General features: G+C 40.3%; 1 protein-coding gene across 1 annotated transcript in view; it reads right to left on the bottom strand.

Moving 5' to 3' along the window:
• ipp (intracisternal A particle-promoted polypeptide) overlaps positions 1–21190 on the bottom strand; it is a 37785-nt gene extending 16595 nt beyond the window's left edge. The window contains exons 1-4 of the mRNA XM_028810815.2: positions 20660–21190; positions 13175–13537; positions 8147–8358; positions 81–300 (exon numbers count right to left, since the gene is read on the bottom strand). Of these exons, the coding sequence (XP_028666648.2) occupies positions 81–300; positions 8147–8358; positions 13175–13484 (742 nt within the window). The 5' untranslated portion in view covers positions 13485–13537; positions 20660–21190. The remainder of the gene's footprint in view (positions 1–80; positions 301–8146; positions 8359–13174; positions 13538–20659) is intronic.
• Between the last annotated feature and the right edge of the window lie 1083 nt (positions 21191–22273).

Here is a 22273-nt window from a genome sequence, read left to right as displayed (position 1 = left end):
TTTTAATCACTTAGTGTTTGCAAAGCTAATATCTCCCCTGGGACAACCTTTAAGTGCATTTCACGGACAAGAGGGCTTACCTTCTAAGTACTTGAATAGCCTCTGAGGAGAAAGCAGGGGAAACCGGACAGGGTCCAGCACTTCAACCACATGCTTCTTTCTCTTTGACACATCTTTAAGGATCCAGTTCATGGCTGCAGTGAAGACCTGGTATTCATCCTCAATCCGTAGCTCTTCACTTCGCAGTATTTTCACCAGTTGTTCTTTTGATAATCCTACAAATTCATCCCCGATGCAAACCTGGAAAAGTAGAAGACAGGATGATAAATTCCCTTATACCTGAATGATGTTAATATGCATGGGCTTCTCTAACATTACAGTTTCCCCAATCAGGATCAAGTACAGCATAGAAAAGTACTTTTTCTGATTTAAAACATACTGTATATATAGTTTGACTGCTAAGGAAACATTGTGATTTGTGTAAATAAATACATCTACACAAAATGTTTTATCTTATCTTTATATCTAGGCACTCAAGCACCCACAATATTTAAAACAAAGAAAAAAAAAGTTAAGGGCTAGTTATTTTTATGGCCAGTAGCAACTGGAAGTGACACAGCATGTTCAGAAAGCAACTGTCTGCTTTCACTTGTCAGAAGGAAATACATTTCTCATTTTTGTGATATTTTAAGAGGACATCATAAAAAATTACCCATTGGGAAGTTTGTCTTTCTAATTGGGAGGGAATAAAACTACTTTATAAGAACATTGATCATGTTCATCTGCCTTTCTGATGTAATATTTGCTGTTCAATCTGTGAAGCATATGCACACAAAATATAATTTAAAAGTATTAGAACCTGCCATTACATATTAGAACACTCTAGACGAGAAGAGGCCATTCAACCCAACAAAGCTCGCCAGTCCTATCCACTTATTTCTTCCAAATAAACATCAAGTCAAGTTTTGAAAATCCCCAATGTCTTACTGTCTACCACACTACTTGATAGCTTATTCCAAGTGTCTAACGTTCTTTGTGTAAAGAAAAACTTCCTAATGTTTGTGCGAAATTTACCCTTAACAAGTTTCCAACTGTGTCCCCGTGTTCTTGATGAACTCATTTTAAAATAACAGTCTCGATCCACTGTACTAATTCCCTTCATAATTTTAAACACTTCAATCATGTCACCTCTTAATCTTCTTTTGCTTAAACTGTAAAGGCTCAGCTCTTTTAATCTTTCCTCATCACTCATCTCCTGTAGCCCTGGAATCAGCCTTGTCTCTCTTCTCTGGACCTTTTCTTGTGCTGCTTTTTCTTTTTTGTAGTCTGGAGACCAGAACTGCACACAGGACTCCAGATGAGGCCTCACCAGTGTATTATAAAGGTTGAGCAGAACCTCCTGTGACTTGTACTCCACACACCAAGGCGCTATATAACCTGACATCCTGTTAGCCTTCTTAATGGCTTCTGTACACTGTCACGAAGTCGATAGCTTAGAGTCCACTATGACTCCTAAATCCTTCTCATAAGGTGTACTCTCGATTTTCCGACCGCCCATTGTATATTCATTGTTTAGCGTATACGCTCATGTACAAGTCGGGTCTTGAAACCCAAAAAATCGATCATAAAAATCAGTCTCCGAAAAAAATGCAAAATTTTAAATTTTTTTTACATCTTCTTGCCTCCTCCAATCTCTCAACAGTTTCTTAGACACATCAAATTTTGTTGCAGCGCAGTTACCAATTTCTTTTGCCACTTCAATGACGTTTAATTTAAAACCAGCTTCCTATTTTCTTCTGATCGAACGCTCCATTGTAGATAAGGGATGCTCTTACGATAAAGGTGTATGAGGGTGTGAGATACAAAAAAAAACACAAAACAGTGCAAATGTCGCTTCAGAATAGTTCAGATATTACTGTGTGGACACGTAGGCACAATACATAGAAAAGAAAAGGCCGTGTGCTCCGTAGTGACTCTCTCAGGTGGACATTTGCATATCATAATCTCTTGGACCAAAAGCATCAGTTTTCCCCATTCAACTTATATGACCGACATTATAAAATACCAGAAATTATACATTAAAATCAACTCCTGACTTATCTGCAGGAGTATATATGGTAGGTAGTGATTGCCAACCAATCATGTGTGCTAATTTCAGTGGGAACAGTGCAAGAGTAAAGATTTAATTGGCTTGGATGTGTCATGCATTTTTCCCACAAACAAAAATCAGTTGATGTCGGCTCACATGATATACAGATTAACAGATGGGCAGTTCAGCCAACCACCAGTGGAGTACAACGGAGGTGTATGAAGAGGCAACTCAGAATGCACATCCCACTGTTCCAGGTCACTAATGAGGTATGGCAAGAGACTCAAATGATTTCCACTACCATCAGTAAATAATAAAGTACAGTTACAGTTTGCTAACAGAAAGACACTAGAGAACCGGAAAAGTTTAATAAACCATGGTTCTTTATAATTCTTACCATTGGGAGAACCATAAACTGGCAAATGCTCCATAAATCAATGTTATCATCTTTTCAGGAGTTGAAAGACAAGTGGCAAGATAATAATGACATGAACATTTTCCTGATTGACATAGGGTCCTTAGATACTAGCAGAAAAATATTTTTTAGTGTCATAAGCTATATTGTTGACGGTCATGTGCACTCCTTCACCGGACTAGTGTGATCATCTGCAAATTGTCTTTTTCAGCAGGATAAGGCTCTATGCTACAGAGCTAATAAAGTCATGGAATGGTTTTTTGGGCATTAAAGGAAATTCTGCCTAATGCAATGACCATCCTACCAAGAAATCCCACTTCTACCAAGGATTTATGGCACAAGGTAGGACAAGCTATTCAAAAATCCACCAACTACAGCAGAGGATGTGGGCCAGCATTCCTAAGTAATGTGTCACAAGTGGTTAAAAATGACACTGGTCAACAAGCATTTTGCTGCTGGGATTCTTTCACCTTTACTTTAACAAATTTCACTTGCTGACTCCAAATCTGAAAACCGTTTCGTTCCGCACGTTCAATTTTTTAGTTATGATGTTCCAGGTCTTGGACAACTAGGGTAACTGGACAGCAAAGGCGATGCGTTTCAGTATTTAAGAAATAAGTTTGATCTCAAGAAAAGTGAAGCCAAAATTAAGGAAGGTGTTTTTGTTGGCCCTGAAATCCGTGAACTGATGCTTGACGATGAGTTCAAAAGGAAACTGAAGCCCAATGAATCAGCACCCTCATTCGTGCAGGTTGTCCAGACTTTTCTTGACAGTCACAGAGCAGAGAATTATGCTGAGCTTGTGGAGAACCTGCTGAAAGTGTATCAGCTTACGGGAGCCAGAATGTCACTGAAGATGCATTTTTTACATTCTCATCTCGACTTTTTTCCACCAAAACTAAGGGATGTCAGAGATGAGCATGGGGAAAGATTTCATCAAGATATAAAGGTGATGGAAAAATGATATCGGGGAAAATTCACTCCGAGTATGATGGATGACTACTGTTGGTTCATGCAAAGAGAGACGGATGCGCAGTACAAGCTTAAAAGCAATTGCCTCAGACAATTTTGAGCACGCTGACCTCGCTTTTATATTGAGGTAAATTGACATAAACAAGTTTTAACGTGTTTCTGGTATCGTCTTCTGGTTTGTTTTCAGAATAAACGCATTCAAACAATTTTGATGGGACAGAGTCCAAACTCTAGATATTGTGTTGATATATTGATATTCAAAAGTGTCAAAACGGCAATGATGTGTATCTCAAAAACCTGACGTGCTAGCTTAATTCCGATTTCATATATGAAATCAGTGTAAAAAACTTAATACCATACTGCCGACTAGAACATTGCATAAAGGAATCATTTCCCTGCAGATCATCTAATGTGGTCTAACTAATTCTCTGTATGAAATGTCCCGACACTGCACTCTATTTTGGAGAAACTGGACAAACACTCTGCCAGAGAATGAATTTACACAGGCGCCACATCAAGCTTGGCACCAGAGATGTTCCTGTAGCAGTTCACTTCAACTGCCATGGACACTGTGAAAGGGACTTTAAAGTAACAGAGCTTCTGGACAACTTCAGAACACAGAAAGAGAGAAAAGAATGAGAAATTAAACTGATGCTAAAACTGAACACATTACAACATGGTTTAAACAGAGACAAGAGTTTTCTGGCCAGATATGAGGATTGTTCGCATCTCCCGAACTGACACAGACAACCTGTCTACAGACCCACATTGTATTGAAAAGTTCATCAGAAACTTCAAAAGACTTTGTTGGACAGTCATCTTATCCAAAGATCTTGACCATACATTGTTCTCCTCTCTTGCTAAATGAATCTTAGCCTGAAGAGGTCTATTAATTTAATACATTTACGATGTCACACTTAAAGGTTTTCCAGTGTTGTTATTTGTCCTGGTGTCTATATAAACACAGGGAACTCCAGTTTCTGTATTACATCTCGCCTGAAGAAGGGGCCTGAGTTGCCTCGAAAGCTTGCATATTGTAATCTTTTTAGTCAGTCATTCTCCAACCCGCTATATCCTAATACAGGGTCACGGGGGTCAGCTGGAGCCAATCCCAGCCAGCACAGGGAGCAAGGCAGGAACCAATCCCCGGGCAGGGTGCCAGCCCACCTTAGAGCACACACACACACACACACACCCACACACCAAGAACCACTAGGGACAATTTAGGATCACCAATTCACCTAACCTGCATGTCTTTGGACTGTGGGAAGAAACCGGAGCAGACATGTGGAGAACATGCAAACACCATGCAGGGAGGACCCGGGAAGCAAACCCAGGTCTCTTTACTGTGAGGCAGCAGTGCTACCACTGTGCCACCATGCCGCCCGTTAGCCAATAAAAGGTGTCACTTTGCTTGACTTCTCATTATATTTTGTTAAAATTAGGCAAAAAGAGATCAAACAACCCATTCTCATTGAAAATTTTCTTGTGTTTATCAATGTTTACGATTTCTCCAAACTCTAAGCTCAGAAACAAAATAATTGCAGCCAAAAAATGGCACTTCCATCCAAACTGGATTATCAGCACCAAGCAGAGAAGATTTATTGCATGTGATGTATGCATCAGTTAACAGGACACAAGTTGACATGGGCCAATTCAAAAAACACAAGGAAATGCTGCAAAACATTTACTTGGAATATGAATGCTGCAAAATTATCAGCAATTACAGTACAGTTGTCAAGTTAAATTCATTCACAGTTAATGAGTGGAGTGGTGGTTCTGAGGCTAGAGATGTGCACCGGTAATCAACAACAACAACAACATTTATTTCTATAGCACATTTTCATAAAAATAATGTAGCTCAAAGTGCTTTACATGATGAAGAAAGAGAAAAATGACAAAGTAAGAATTAAAATAAGAAAACCCTAATTAACATAGAATAAAAGTAAGGTCCAATGGCCAGGGAGGCCAGAAAAAAACTAAAAAACTCCAGACGGCTGGAGAAAAAAAATAAAATCTTCAGGGGTTCCAGGCCATGAGACCACCCAGCCCCCTCTAGGCATTCTACCTAACATAAATGATCAGTCCTCCGAAGGTTGCTGGTTCAAATCCCGTAAAACGGCAGAAGTGACTCTACTCTACTGGGCCATTGAGCAAGGCCCTTAACCTGCAAATGCTCTGTCCTGGGTATGACGTTAATCCAACTTGCAGGGAAAACCTTGGGGTTGGTGGCAGGATTGGCACACCAGCCACCGTAGAAAACCTCACACTCTTCAGTGTGGTGCTGAGGTGTCGCCCACTGGTCCCAATCCGGGTGGTTCGTTGTGTGGTGGGTGCGTTGATGCGCTGTAATCAGTGCATGCTCATAACCTCTCCTCTTTCTCACAGTTAAAGATCAAACAAATATTAACCATACATAGTGCATCCAGAAAGTATTCACAGCGCATCACTTTTTCCACATTTTGTTATGCTACAGCCTTATTCCAAAATGGATTAAATTCATTTTTTTCCTCAGAATTCTACACAGAACACCCCATAATGACAACGTGAAAAAAGTTTACTTGAGATTTTTGCAAATTTATTACATAAGTATTCACAGCCTTTGCCATGAAGCTCAAAATTGAGCTCAGGTGCATCCTGTTTCCCCTGATCATCCTTGAGATGTTTCTGCAGCTTAATTGGAGTCCACCTGTGGTAAATTCAGTTGATTAGACATGATTTGGAAAGGCACACACCTGTCTATAGAAGGTCCCACAGCTGACAGTTCATGTCAGAGCACAAACCAAGCATGAAGTCAAAGGAATTGTCTGTAGATCTCCAAGACAGGATTGTCTCGAAGCACAAATCTGGGGAAGGTTACAGAAAAAATTCTGCTGCTTTGAAGGTACCAATGAGCACAGTGGCCTCCATCATCTGTAAGTGGAAGAAGTTCGAAACCACCAGGACTCTTCCTAGAGCTGGCCGGCCATCTAAACTGAGCAATTGGGGGAGAAGGGCCTTAGTCAGGGAGGTGACCAAGAACCCGATGGTCACTCTGTCAGAGATCCAGAGGTCCTCTGTGGAGAGAGGAGAACCTTTCAGAAGGACAACCATCTCTGCAGCAATCCACCAATCAGGCCTGTATGGTAGAGTGGCCAGACGGAAGCCACTCCTTAGTAAAAGGCACACGGCAGCCCGCCTGGAGTTTCCCAAAAGGCACCTGAAGGACTCTCAGACCATGAGAAAGAAAATTCTCTGGTCTGATGAGACAAAGATTGAACTCTTTGGTATGAATGCCAGGCGTCATGTTTGGAGGAAACCAGGCACCGCTCATCACCAGGCCAATACCATCCCTACAGTGAAGCATTGTGGTGGCAGCATCATGCTGTGGGGATGTTTTTAAGCGGCAGGGACTGGGAGACTAGTCAGGATAAAGGGAAAGATGACTGCAGCAATGTACAGAGACATCCTGAATGAAAACCTGCTCCAGAGCGCTCTTGACCTCAGACTGGGACGATGGTTCATCTTTCAGCAGGACAACGACCCTAAGCACACAGCCAAGATATCAAAGGAGTGGCTTCAGGACAACTCTGTGAATGTTCTTGAGTGGCCCAGCCAGAGCCCAGACTTGAATCCGATTGAACTTCTCTGGAGAGATCTTAAAATGGCTGTGCTCCGATGCTTCCCATCCAACCTGATGGAGCTTGAGAGGTGCTGCAAAGAGGAATGGGCCAAACTGGCCAAGGATAGGTGTGCCAAGCTTGTGGCATCATATTCAAAAAGACTTGAGGCTGGAATTGCTGCCAAAGGTGCATCGACAAAGTATTGAGCAAAGGCTGTGAATATTTATTTATGTACATGTAATTGCTCAGTTTTTTTTATTTTTAATAAATTTGCAAAAACCTCAAGTAAAGTTTTTTCACTTTGTCATTATGGGGTGTTGTGTGTAGAATTCTGAGGAAAAAAATGAATTTAATCCATTTCGGAATAAGGCTGTAACATAACAAAATGTGCAAAAAGTGATGCGCTATGAATACTTTCCGGATGCACTGTATTTTACTATCAAGTATTTACACAACCTTGCAGTTTCTCTATGACAGTATACTTTTAAATTAAAAATCAATTTCATTAATTTCTTCAGGAAGGCTACCTTGGCTTTCCTGCTTTTGTCTTCTTATTTATTGGTCACAACCCCACTTTCTTCTTCACCTTAAGCAGTCTTCTGTGGTTTACGTAAATGAACATTACACTGTTATTTGTACAGACCCAGCAATCTTTAATGATCTGGATTTCTTTTTTTTTTCTTTACTTAATAACAAGGCACATTACTGTATATGAGGAAGACCACTTAGAATGATTCATCAAATACTAAAGAGAACTGCTTCTGTGATATTTATGGTACAGAAATCGTCAGGATGTAAAAATCTATGTCAGTACTTAATTATTCTACTGAAAAGTAAACCAACTAATATTATTGATTTACACTTTAATCAAGTGTCAGTATTTAATGATCCGCCTCTTCAAGAGGCTTCCACTTAAGATGGTTGAACAGGTTTAAGTAGCTTGGCTGTCACTGTCAGCCCGAGACTTGCTCTGTTTTAGCCATTAAAAGAGTTACTATTCTGAAAATCTTTACTATCTATAAACCATGACAGTCATATGGGGACAGAAAGAACTAAAAACAGAATCACCTCTAGAAAATGCACATTAATGTAGTTTTCCGTAAACTCCATCATGTCGAAACAGGCAATCTGCTCCAGGAACTGATAGATGCCAATGCAGTTCAGTGGATCCATTTGCACTTTAAGAAACTCGCAGCACATAGTGACCACCTCACTCAGCTGGAGCATATCTGCTGCAATCATCAGTTCTTGGACATTGTCTACATTGACATTTATTATCCCTGTCAAAAAATCAAAAGCAAATTATAAAAGTGGAGAGAATCAGGGTACTCAACAGAATGCAGCTGTTTATTTCTGTTGTACTCTAAGCTATAAAGTTTTACTTCTGTGAAACTGCTTCCTGTATTTTTACAGCAAATTTTCTGAAAACACAAGAACCCTTTGCCTCACTTAAAGAGTGAATGAGTTCTTCAGCTACGAATTGGCAAACAAGTGAATGTGACAATCAAGTAGCTGCTCCCTTTAGCATTTAGTGTTATTTGCAAATGCGTCTGTACTGTTTTTCACTAAGAATTACATTTAAAGAAGTTACATTAAAAGGAGAAGTTAAATAAAAAAAAAAACAACATTGAAAAAAAAGTTAAGCATTTACAGCTATGGAAAGAAAAATACATTTATATTTTTATCTAAACGTAAATATCACACTAGCAGGCTTTTCCAAATGTAAAACTAAGGGAGGGAAAGCCAGCAGATTAAACCATCAGAACAGTTAAAATTAAGAGTGAATTAACTGATTTCTGAATCAGACAAGAATAAAAATCTTCAACCACGGTAGTACCCTAAAACTGAAACCCAGTGATATTGTATGCCAGGTTGCTATAAGCTGAAGGAATTGGACCTTTCTTCCAATCTCCCCATTCAGAGGCTTCCCATTGAGTAGGTCACACTACATGAAGAAAAGATTTTGAAAAGCAGACGGCTAATGTTGGACAAACTGTGATGGTGGTGTGCATTCACATTCAGATAACTGAGAGGTCAATTTGAATGACTATAATTAGACAGGAACCAAATCATTTGATGCTAACAGAAAAATAACTTGATAAAGCATTGAGAAAGAAGAACCTCTTTAAATAGGCTTCATAATTACAACTCTTCAAGCAAAGATAACAAAACTGAAGCTCCATAAAACAGCAACTTTGAATCACAGTTTCTCTGTTCATCCATCAATATGACAAAGACCATTTAATCATCCTCCTTCTATGAGTGTGCAGATAGCTGATCAATCAATCTGTACAATAAAGATTTCTTGTGCAGTGCAGACAGGGAAAAATGGCAGATATTAGGGTTGTGCTGGCCTGGGTTTTCCTGGCTTACCTGCGTAGCCCTGCAGCACCAGTCCTGAAGGTTTCACAGATCTCTGCACCCACATCAACAGCTGAACATCTTTTTTAAATCGTCCAGAGGTGCATGCTTCCAAGTACAGAGGAACCTCGATTCACAAACGTCTCTGAACACATACAAATCGGGTTACGACCAAAAAGTTCGCCAAACAGTTGCATCTGTTCACGACCACACACTCGGTATACGAACAAGCCAGTTTCCCTTTCGGTTTGTGTGCGCCGATGATTTCCGCAAGTGTTCAGTCTCTCCCTGTGCAGCGAGTACGAGAGATCGCGAGAGAGAGAGAGAGAGAGAGAGGGCTGGCCGCATAAGGCCGAGAAGGCAGTTAAAGAATGCACCGGGCTTGTTTTTAAAGAGACTGATTCGAGCATTGTTTTAACCTCGTATTTAATGAAAACTTTGTTCCATTGGATTTTAACCTCCACTTCACTTCTGTTTACAGCGATCGGTTCCTAGCATGCATTGTTGCAATGTTACTTTTCTTGGTGGTTTATTAAATTACGAATTTTTCAAATGTTAATTTTTTTCCCTGTGTTTAAAACTCATTAAAAAAAAGTATTTTTAGCGAGCGGTTCGTAGCGCTATAGCGCGAACTCTTGCAGTGTTAGTTTTCTCTGCTGTTCAAGGTTTTCGCAGTGTTATTTAATGTTTTTACATTTAGTTTACTATTACGCTGTGCATTCTATGGCATAATTAACTATATTTGTGCTTAAAAATCTTAAAAAAAAATATATTTACATAAAGTCTGTACTGTCCGGAACGGATTAATTGTACAGTAATCCCTCGCTATATCGCGCTTCGCTTTTCGCGGCTTCACTCTATCGCGGATTTTATATGTAAGCATATTTAAATATATATCGTGGATTTTTTGCTGGTTCGCGGATTTCTGCGGACAATGGGTCTTTTAATTTCTGGTACATGCTTCCTCAGTTGGTTTGCCCAGTTGATTTCATACAAGGGACGCTATTGGCAGATGGCTGAGAAGCTACCCAACTTACTTTTCTCTCTCTCTCTCTCTTGCACTGACTTTCTCTGATCCTGACGTAGGGGGATTGAGCAGGGGGGCTGTTCGCACACCTAGACGATACGGACGCTCGTCTAAAAGTGCTGAAAGATTATCTTCACGTTGCTACGTTCTGTGCAGCTGCTTCCTGAAGCGACATGCTGCACGGTGCTTCGCATACTTAAAAGCTCGAAGGGCACGTATTGATTTTTGCTTGTTTGTTTTTCTCCGTCTCTCTCTCTCTCTCTTTCTCTGCTCCTGACGAGGGGGTGTGAGCTGCAGCCTTCAACAGCTTTGTGCCGCGGTGCTTCGCATACTTAAAAGCCAAACAGCCCTATTGATTTGTTTGCTTTTCTCTATCTCTCTGACATTCTCTGCTCCTGACGAGCACTCCTTTGAAGAGGAAGATATGTTTGCATTCTTTTAATTGTGAGACGGAACTGTCATCTCTGTCTTGTCATGGAGCACAGTTTAAACTTTTGAAAAAGAGACAAATGTTTGTTTGCAGTGTTTGAATAAAGTTCCTGTCTCTCTACAACCTCCTGTGTTTCTGCGCAAATCTGTGACCCAAGCATGACAATATAAAAATAACCATATAAACATATGGTTTCTACTTCGCGGATTTTCTTATTTCGCGGGTGGCTCTGGAACGCAACCCCCGCGATGGAGGAGGGATTACTGTATTTACACACAATCCTATGGGGGAAATTACTTCGGGTCACAACCAAAATGGGTTACAACCAGAGTTTTGGAACGAATTACGGTCGTGACCTGAGGTTCCACTGTACTATGATTGATGACAAAGGCCTTCAGTGAGAATTTCATATGGTCCTTATATTGTGCCATGGGAACGCTTACCACATTGAAGTTCCTCATAAAGAATTCTTTTAGAGAGTTGCTAGTCTGCAGGTAAACTAAATGGAAGACCCATTGGACCTGAAACTGCATCAGGATGGTGCAGAGCGTGTGAGCACTTTGGTGTCACACTACCTTGTCATTTGATACCAAGGAGTCTTCCGAGGCAGGTTGTATGGAAATGGCTCACTTTCTTTGCATGTCATGGCAAACTGTCCAGGTCTCACAGGCATAGAGAAACATAGAAACAACCATGGCCCTATACACCTTCAGCATAATAATAATACATTTTACTTATATAGCACCTTTCCCATGCTCAAGGAGCTTCACAGAGTCAAGCATTAAATAGAATAAAAGGTAATAAACCAGACAAAATACTAATTCAATACTAAAAGAAAAGCCTAAACAAATAACATAATTTATGATATAACACACACACACACACACACACACACGTTATCCTGAGCATCTGGACAGAGAGGTAAACTGAAAGAAGGGGCAGAATGTTAGGGTTAGTTAAAAGCCTTCCTGAACAGATTAGTTTTAAGTAGTGTTTTAAAAGAATGAATCGAGTCAGCTGATCTAATTCATTTCGTGAGGTCATTCCAAAGTCTGGGTGCTACAGAGCTGAAGGCCCTGTTGTCACCCATAGAGTGCAGGTTAATGGGGGACACAACAGGCTTAACAGAATCAGATGGCAAACAAAAGCCTAGTGATGGAGGTCACTGGAGTAGTCTGGTGCAAGGCCATTTAAAGCTTTGTAGGTTATTAATAGAATTTCATATTCAATCCTGTAAGACACAGGGAGCCAGTGAAGGAGAAGCAGGATAGGGGTTACTGTATGTGCTCACTGTTGCCAGTTCACGTAAGGAGGACTCTTGCAGCAGAGTTACGAATCAACTGGAGTTGTGATATCATATCAGAGGAGGCACCTGCCAGTAGGGAGTTACAATAATCAATGCAGAATGTGATAAAACTATGGAAAAGTTTCTCAGCATTAGAAAAGGGAAGGAATGAGCAAACAGGGGATATGATTATGGTTCTGTTCCACAAATTATTGTGTAGTCAGCCAAAACTGTGCTTGGTTTTGGTATCCTGAAGTTCACTTAGTCATCAATGACAATTTTTCTGGATAGTATACTGCTAAGATATGTAAACCTGTCCACTGCACTCAGTTTCAGGGCAATGATAGTGACAATGGGATCAACATGGGGTATCCCTGGGCCTGGGAAGGCCAGTAGGTTATGTGTCAATGAGTATGGCTAAAAGCTTGAAATGATCAAATAAATATAGATTTTTTTTTCTTTTTTACAAGTGAATATAATATAACCTAACATTTCATTGCCACTTCACTAAATTCATGGCAGTACCGGACACAAGGCAGACACCATCCCCGGAAATGGCATCAACACAATGCAGGCCCCTCTTATAGAAACTCCCATGGTCTCTCTCACACTGGGCCAATTTAGAGTTACCAATTAACCTTGCAGGCACATTATTGAAGATATGTAAGGAATATTGGAATACTCTGAGAAAACCCACACAGTTACAAGAGACAATACTACAAACTGTACAAGGAAAATGAACAGGTGTGTTTATTTTGACAATGGACCTGTGAGGAAGAGGGTGAATACTAAATCTTAATACAAAATTACTACTAGTATCACGGGTTTAACCTTATTTGGCTATTCTGTCATTCTTTTACTACAGGACATATATTACAAATAATTTGTCTGATTCTTAGTAATATATAAACCTCTATGTTAATCATACTGTATAATCAAAGCCCACGAGAAATGACCTGAAGTAGAACTAATTGTTTTAAGTACAACACTTACCTGTGTATATAAAATCAAGAAGCAGTTCAAAGACATGTGCTTCTACTCCTAGAATCTGAACAACGTCTTTGTCCACTTCCCTCATGCCCCCAGCAAATAGGGCTGAGAAGTAGGGGCTACTGGCAGCAAGTACAAGCCTGTGCACTTGGAAAAGCTGTCCTCCAACCTGTAACTGGACATCACAGAAGTCTTGCTGAATCCTCAATTTGTTAATCTGTGCCAATATAAATCGGGCATATCTGTCTGAGGAATAACTGGTTATCTCCGAGACCGATGTACAGCCGGCTTGGAAGTGACCTACACCGGCCATCTTCAGATGTATGGGTAAGCAGGTGCTTGATAAATGATGGATAATTTCTTTGTCTATTAAAAAAGAAAAGGTGCAATAGAGACTCAGTGAGGTCATAAAACAACAACAACTATAGCTGTCATTACATAGAAGATTGAGTTTTTTGTATTACAGTAACACACCATAACATTCTAAAACCTGTTTACTCCAATTCGCACTAGTGCTGGGGTGGAGCCTGTCATGGCACAACTGGGCACAAGCAGGAACTAACCCGGTACTTGGAAACCAGTACACTGCAGGGCCCACTTATGTACACACACTCACAAAACTTCGCACACATACACTTCCTTGGGGTGTTAGAGGAAAACTGGAGCACTCAGAGAAAAACCCACATATCCAAGAAGAATATGTGAACTCTACACAGACGAGGTTGCTGGATCAGTGAAGCAGTAGTGCCAACCACTGCCAGCCTATATTAGAATAACAATAAACTGGGTTTATTATTTAATGTTAGTAATGCTTGCTTGACTGATTCATTTTACTCATGCATTCACAGTAAAGAACACAGGCGTTCAAAAGAGATTTGTCACAGAAGCCAAATGTATAAGGAGTGTTACTGGTGTAATTATGCTCTGCTTTTCAGTAGCAATTCAGAGCCTCAAAAACAAAGTTATTAGGAAATCCGGTTCAAAAGTAGGAGGCACTCCAGTGGATGACTGCCTATTTGGCCTAAGGAAAAATGCCTCAGCAATAATTCAAAATGTTTTTGATATTGGATGGAAATTCTAACTGAAACAAAGGCTGCTGTAACACATATAAGGCAGAGAGAAAAAATATGACAGTAAATCTAAAAGTAAAGGCAATTTGAAAATTACATGGTAACTGCAACAGATAGAAGCTGATGCAATACAACATAATAATAATAAATAAGTTTTATTTATGTTGTGCCTTTCATACACTCAAGGACACTTTACAATTCAATAAACACATTAACAAGACAATAGAAATTACATACAAAAAATCACTGCACAATATTTTTTTTGAAAAGTCTTGCTTCCTGAAAAGTTTTTGCTGTGATTGTTTTACTACATCACGTAGGAACTCTGAAAAATAGACATTTATATGTTTACTGACAATAACGTATTTAGTCACGTTTATGTTTCGCATAAGCTATTAAATTCAACAGAATTGTTTTGTGTTTTGCTCCTGATTTCCTTTTGTATTCAATGTCTGGTGCATCACGTTGCAGTATCCAACAGTAGTCAGCAAGCATTGACGGATTCCAGTTGCCCTGGTATAGCCTCTCCATCGTAGCAATATCCTGGTGAAACCTTTCACCGTGTTCGTCACTGACAGCACCGAGATTTGCGGGGAAGAAGTCCAAGTGTGAGTGGAGGAAATGAATCTCGAGTGACATGTTGAACTTCATTGTCTTGTATGCTTTGAGAAGTTTGTCTACCAGCTGAATGGAGTTTGGGGCTCTGTAATTGCCCAGAAAATTGTCAACAACGTCTTTGAAAACTTTCCAGGCAATTTTTTCCGGCCCAACTAACAGATAATAATAATAATAATTCATTACATTTATATAGCGCTTTTCTCAGTACTCAAAGCGCTATCCACACAGGGAGGAACCGCGAAGCGAACCCACAATCTTCCAGAGTCTCCTTACTGCAAAGCAGCAGCACTACCACTGCGCCACCTGTGAGGACATCTTCAAACCGCTTGTCACTCATAACATGTCTGATATGGGGGCCAACAAAAATGCCCTCTTTGATCTTGGCATCGGTTATTCTTGGGAACATCTGTCTTAAACAACGAAAACCTTCACCTTCCTTGTTCAGTACTTTCACAAAATTCTTCATGAGTCCCAGTTTTCTGTGAGGAGGAGGCAAAAATACTGTATCTGCCAGGTTAACAAGTGATTCATGTGCCACATTTTTCTGTCCTGGAACTAACTTTTTACTGAGTGGCCAGTTCTGTGGAGAATAGCACGACTCTTTGGCACGGCTGTCCCGTTCCCAAATGAAACAACAGCACTTTGTATAGCCGAGCTGCAGTCCTAGTAACTGTTTCCTTAAGAGGCATTAGCTCTCTGGAAATGTGTTCTTTTATATTGCGGCGTTTTAATTAACCTGAATTATAACTTATTATAAAGTAAAAAGGTATTATCCCACCCAGCATGCAAAATGACAGTAACAAGCTTACACGACAAGTTAGGATAATTCTAGCTCTTTATTGATGGTTTCACGCGGCATTACAAATGGGAAGCTTATGACAGACATATCAAGCCGTGGGACTCTTGATCTGTGCAGTCCGTCATCTTTCGTTGCCACGCTGAAAGGATTTCAGCCGGACAGAAGACATAATTTTCTGCTCAGCCTCAGACGGAAGACATACTCTTCCGCCTGGAAGCTTCAAAGTGTTGGTCGTTGGTCCATCCTTTTATTTTGGTTGTTCCATGTGCAGGGTGCGTTTCTCTGGTTCCAAACAAGGGCAGGAAGAATTCCAGCCCCACCTTCAAAAAATACAGGAATAGCATAATGCCTACATACAGTTCTTATACTCCCAACAAGGAAATAAGATGGTGTACTGACAGAAGACAGAAATATACTAGTCTGTCTTTAGGCCGACTATTCAATTGTCCAGTTGTCTGTGGCTATCTAGTCCTGTGCTTGCTCGGCAATTCTAAATGAAGATGCTGTGCCCTGTGTACCATATTTGGTCTGCCTGTATGAATGAGTCCATAACAGTGGGCACAGAGAACAGTGACATTAAACTTAATACAAACACATAGTATAACAGTAACAGAGCAACGACTTCAAGATCTCCACAGATATTCCAGTTGTACCTGCTATACTGGACGTGCTTCAGCAACAGTTCCATATTCCCATACGTTTCTTTCATGTGTGCTGCATAGCCAACAGGTACTGAAGGATAAACATTGCCATTGTGTAGCAGAACAGCTTTCAGGCTTAACATTGACGAATCAATGAAGAGACGCCACTCTTCAGGGTTGTGATCACAACCTAAGGCCGAGAACAATCCTTCAATGTCACAACAGAAACAGACTGTCGACTTGTGCAAAAAATATGGTTATATCATGATGTCGGCTTCGAAACGCAGAAATTTTCGTACCTGGTGACAGCAAACACCATTCCTGCATTCTCGAACCCAGCAGCTCGGATTTTGCTTTTGACAGACCCAAATCTCTGACCAAATCATTCAATTTGGACTGTGTTATCAGATGTGGATCGTCTGATGAGCACGGTTCACAATCCGGGGCAATGTAATTGTCGGTACCCTGCATTGCAGTTTCTTCATCTGGTTCGTCTAAGGTCCAATCATCTGGTGGTTTCAGAATTGGAAGACTGTCGTCATGTGGCTTGGGTCTCATTGCTGAAGGCAGATTAGGATATTCAATTGACTTCTTGCTTTTGGCAGGGAAACCAGACACATTAGTCAAACAGAAGTAACAGTCATTCACATGGTCTTTCCGTTCTCGCCATATCATCGGAACAGCAAATGGCATCGTCTTTCGAGTGCCTCTGAGCCAGGCTCTCAGACTGACAGCAAATCTTGCAAAGCAAATGTGAGGCGCCCATTCCTTGTCTTGATCACCAGCCGAAATACAGATGATAAGCTTTCTTCACAAGAGCAGTCATACAACGTCTCTGAAGTGCAAGTGTATATTCGCCACAGATATAGCAGAATGTATCGTAGCTGTTACGACACTGACGAGACATATCACCCGACAACAAAACGTCTATAGCATCAAGCTTACTTACTGTTATATTGCTACAGATACTATACTTTACTATACTGATACTACACATACAGTACACACTGACTATCTATATTAACCAAATGAGCAGGATCGGTGTATGCAAGCCATCTTTACAGCATGCTGAGACAGCGTCAAGCTCGTTCAGACCTGCCCAGGATGTCAACTTCCACAGAACAACTTCCAACCTGACCTGATTCCATGGCTGGACATGCCAAGGCTGCACAAACCGTTGTTGATAAGTCACTTATGGGAGCGAAAATGTTTGGATACAAATATAAGAAAAAATCAGGACAAAACTGAAGATCTCTCTGAAACGGTACACGATGGGTAAATTTTGATGTGATACTCGTGATCAGCACCCAAAAATCTATAAGAAACACCCAACAGTGTTCAAGAAGCAAAAACTTTGTTGTGCAGTGAAATTAATAATACTCATTAAGGAGATGTGTCTTTAGCAGGAGTTTGAAATGAATAACAAATTTTTCCTCACGAAGGCGGAGAGGAAGAGCATTCCAAATGTTAGGGGCCATCACACTGAAAGCTCTGCCATCCATAATTACTAACCTGTATTTAGGTACAGTGAGTAAGTTAGCGTCCAATGATCTTAATGCACGAGTATAAGGAAGCAGCGGCTCAGACAGATAATGAGGAGCTAAACCATGAAGGGCTTTAAAGGTGAGAAGAATAATTTTACATTTTATTCTTGAAAAGACTGGTAACCAATGCAATTCACAGAGGACAGGAGTGATGTAAGCAGATGTTTTAGTGTAAGTAGACGAGCAGCAGAATTCTGAACATACTGTAATCTATTGATATTTTTAGTTAGGAATCCATAAAACAATGCATTGCGATAGTTTAGATGTGTAGCGATGAGAGCATGAATGTGTGTTTCAGTATCCTTCACACTGAGGAAAGAATGCATATGGGCAATGTTGCGAAGATGAAAAAAAGCCATCTGTACTATTGAGCTAATATGTGATTGAAAAGTAAGAAGCTGATCAAAGATGACACCCAAATTCCGGACTGAGGCTGAGGGTTCAACCAGGATCCCATTGAAGTCAATTTTTAGCCCACGAAGGGTAGAGAGAACAGATTTGGTACCAACTAATAAGATTTCTGTTTTATCAGGATTAAGTCGTAAAAAATTATCTGTCATCCAAAGATTGATTTCCTGAATGCAAAGATATTGCAATTGCATCAACACTTATATAAATTTGTGTGTCATTGAAATAGCAGTGGAAGCTTAGACCATAGCAACGAATAATCTCACCTAATGGGAGCATAGAGATGTTAAAGAGAATTGGACCTAGAAGTGACCCTTGAGGGATACCTCGTGTGAGTGAAGTAGTGGCAGGTTTGTGTTCCCTAATGAAGACGTAATACTGGTGATCACTGAGATATGATGTGAACCAAGAAAGAGCAGCACCAGAGATACCAATAGCTGAAAGTCAGGACAGTAAAATGTCCTGGTAACTATATCAAATGCTGTGCTTATGTCAAGGAGAACTAGAATCTACGGTTATAAGTAAGTCAGTGGTTACCTTAAGTAAAGCAGTTTCAGTGCTATATAGGGCTCTGAATCCCGATTGAAAAGGCTCAAGTAGGTTATGCAAGTTTAAATAATCATTAAGTTGAGCAGCAACAACCTGTCTGTGATGACTTATGGTTAGTTCGAACACTCACAGTGCCGCCCTCTGCCGTTAGTCTAGTTGAAGACAAGGCCAAATGAATAAGGATGATGTGCTACGAGATTGCATAATTGTTAAGCTACACACCATAGTGAGATTTCTTGGGGCAAAGGAAGTGAAACCTTATGAAATTCACCAAAGTATGTTGGCTCAGTACAGAAGTGAAAACAGCATACCTCAATGAAAAGTTTATGAATGGGTAAAAAAGGTTAAAGATCAAATAACAAGTGTAACTGATGAAGCTCGATCTGGTCAGCCCTCAACATTAGGCACACAAGCCCACATCAACATGGAGAATGCCTTCATCAGAGAAGACCAACAAATGACGCTGTTGCTGCACATTCAGATATCTGCTATGGATCTGCAAGTGCCATAGTTCATGATGAATTGGGGTACCGTAAAGTTTGCACAAGATAAATACCCAAGCAGCTTACTGATCTGCACAAGCCAACATCCTTCAGTGAATTTCAGCAGGTCTCGCCCTCTCTGCCTACAGAAATCTCACTGTGGCGAGTTCTTCAACGATGAATTGTCCATGTTCATTTGACCTTGCTGTTGGAAGGATGACCATCTCTGCAGCACCTCATCAAAGAGGTGTTTATTGTAAAGGGGCTAGACAGAAGCCACCCATGAGTAAAAGTTTGTCAAATGGCATTTAAAGGATGCTGGGAGAATGAGGGGGGGGGGGGGGGAGACTCTAGTCTGATGAAACAAAAATTGAAATCTTTGAGCAGATCTGACCTATACTATCCCTATGGTGGCGCATGGTGGCAGCAGCAGCATCATACTATGGGGGAGCAAGAACAGGGAGACAGGTCAAAATTGAGTGAAGGATAAATGCAACCAAATTAAGGGAGTCCCTTGAAAAAAACCTGCTTCAGAGTGCATGCCACGCCAGACTTGGGTGACAGTTAAATGACCTGAAGTATACAACCAAGACAACAATGGAGTAGCTTCAGAACAAGTTTCAAGTCAAAGCTCAGACTCAAACCACACAGAACATGTGTGGAGAAACTTGAAGATGGCATTTATGGATGGCTTCTATACTTTGTCGTGTGGTGGGTGCGGTAATACGCTGTATCAGTACATGCCCCCCCAACCTTTCTCCTCTCTCTCCATAATTCAGTTCTAACCGAGCTTGAGAGGATCTGCTAGGTAGAATGGGATAAACTGTCAAATCCACATGTGCAAAGCCGGTAAAGACTTAGACATGAACACTCGAGGTTGCCTAAGGGGTTTTTACAAAGTACTGAATTACAGGTCTGGATACTTCTATTAATGTTAGATTTCCATTTTTGATGTTTCATAAATTTGCAAATCTTTCTGAAAACATTTTTCACTTTGTCATTTTGGGTTTTTGAATGTCGACTGAATGGCAACAGTGGCAGATGTATCCATTTAAAAACAAATCTACAACACTGTAAAGTGTATAGGGGTCTGAATACGAAATTTGAAATCCTGTGTTTTTGTGATCTGGTGTGCTCTGGAGACTGGATTAGGGAAGTTTATCATATCAAGTTTATTGTCACTTGTTGTCGGTACAATGTAATTTATAGTTGTATCTATAAGTCATGCAAAGACATGAGAAATTTGACAAAAAACAAAAACAAGGTATACGCAATATGCAACATATATACAATTTATAAATGTGTATTTTTAATTGTAACTGTTTAAAATTCTAAAATTGTCACAAAATGTAACTGAGTTTTAAGGTCTCTTCTTACCTCCTTGTGTTCTCCAGTTTAGGATGTAAACAGACAAGACGTGCAGCTGCCTAACGTCTACAGTATGGCATTCGCCGCTTCTGTTCCAACAAATGGGACACAATAGCTGACGTCTACAATAAGGCACAATACTGCATTATGATCGACAGTGTCGCGTGTACCCGCCTCCTTCTGAAACAGCAGCCGGCTTCTTTTACTTCTCCATTCCTCGGCCCTTGTTGGTCAGTTTCCACTTGACAGCTGCCGTTGTTTCTCGCCTTTGCTTCGCCCTCGTGTGCGCTGCCTCCCAATACAAGGACTCCTCGTACGACAGGGAAAGTACTGATGTGCCTGCATACGTGTTTAGGAAAAGCTAACATATCGGCAACATGTGCAGTCAAGAAAAGTCCATACGCGACTATACAAAGGGCATCTACGTTTAATTTCTCTCAGCTCCAACTCTGAACGACTGGAAGAAACAAACGCGCCGAATCAGGAACTCGAGATGAGGATGCCGTTAACACATCAGGCATGAGCCATCGAGTGTCGAGCAAGCAATAGAGCCACACCTTCCACCCGCGCAAATAAAAAGAGACCGGTTCATCCATAGACATAGAATTACTAGACGCCGCATGACCAGCAACATCGTACGTCAACGTCGCCGCCATATTGTGAGTGGCACTGCTGTGGAGTGAAGTAATGAATAATGTGCTGCTTGGGATTTTACAAACCGCTGTACGCTCCAAACCAGATCCTGGGGGATTACATTTCATAGGTAAGGCTGAACAATTGTTTTGGTTATATTTGGCCATTAGAAAATCCCGTTTTATAATCTTAGCACTCAAGGTCACCTTACAATAAAATTAAACAACATTAATAAAATTAAAACAAGAGAATGATAAATCAAAAAAACAATAATTAGCAAACAAACAAAGATAACTGGCAGTAACAGTGCAAAATTCACAATTGGTATGCCAGTTTGAAAAGGTAAGTTTCGAAGGCAGTTTTAAAATGTGTTATTGAATCAAGCTGACGAATATGAGAGGGAGGAGAATTCCAGATTTGAGGAGCACAATGAGAGACGCTCGAGCTCCCATAGAACTGAGTCTGATGTGCGGTACAGAAAGTCGAGCTGCAGATGAGGATCTGAGTGAGCGAGAGGAGTGCAAGTCTGTGGGAGATCAGTGAGGTTGTGGAGAGCTTTAAATGTTAAGAGCGGTATTTAATATTGTATTCTGTAGTTAAGAGGGAGCCAGTGAAGTTGAGAGAGAATTGGTGTAATATGTTCAGTGGATTTAGAACAGGTTATTATCCTGTCAGCAGAATTTTGAAGAAGTTGTAAGCGATGGATAAGTTTTTGTGGGATGCCAGACAGAATAGCATTACAGTAATCTATACGTGAGGTTACTCGGGCATTAACCAATACTTCAGTACTGTGTTGCACAAGAACAGGACGTCTAGAAATGTTTCGGAGATGGAAGAAGGCAGTCCGAGAAATGTTACTTATATGGGAGGAATTATTTAATAATAATAATAATAATAATAATAATAATAATAATAATAATAATAATAATAACATTATTATTATTATTTAATAATTGCCATTATTAGTGTATAAATGAATATAAATAATTG

Source organism: Erpetoichthys calabaricus, chromosome 10 (genome assembly GCF_900747795.2).
Source record: "Erpetoichthys calabaricus chromosome 10, fErpCal1.3, whole genome shotgun sequence".
NCBI classification, from domain to species: domain Eukaryota; kingdom Metazoa; phylum Chordata; class Cladistia; order Polypteriformes; family Polypteridae; genus Erpetoichthys; species Erpetoichthys calabaricus.
The sequence above is the reverse complement of the archived record's forward strand: the minus strand, read 5'-3'. Positions and strand labels throughout refer to the sequence as shown.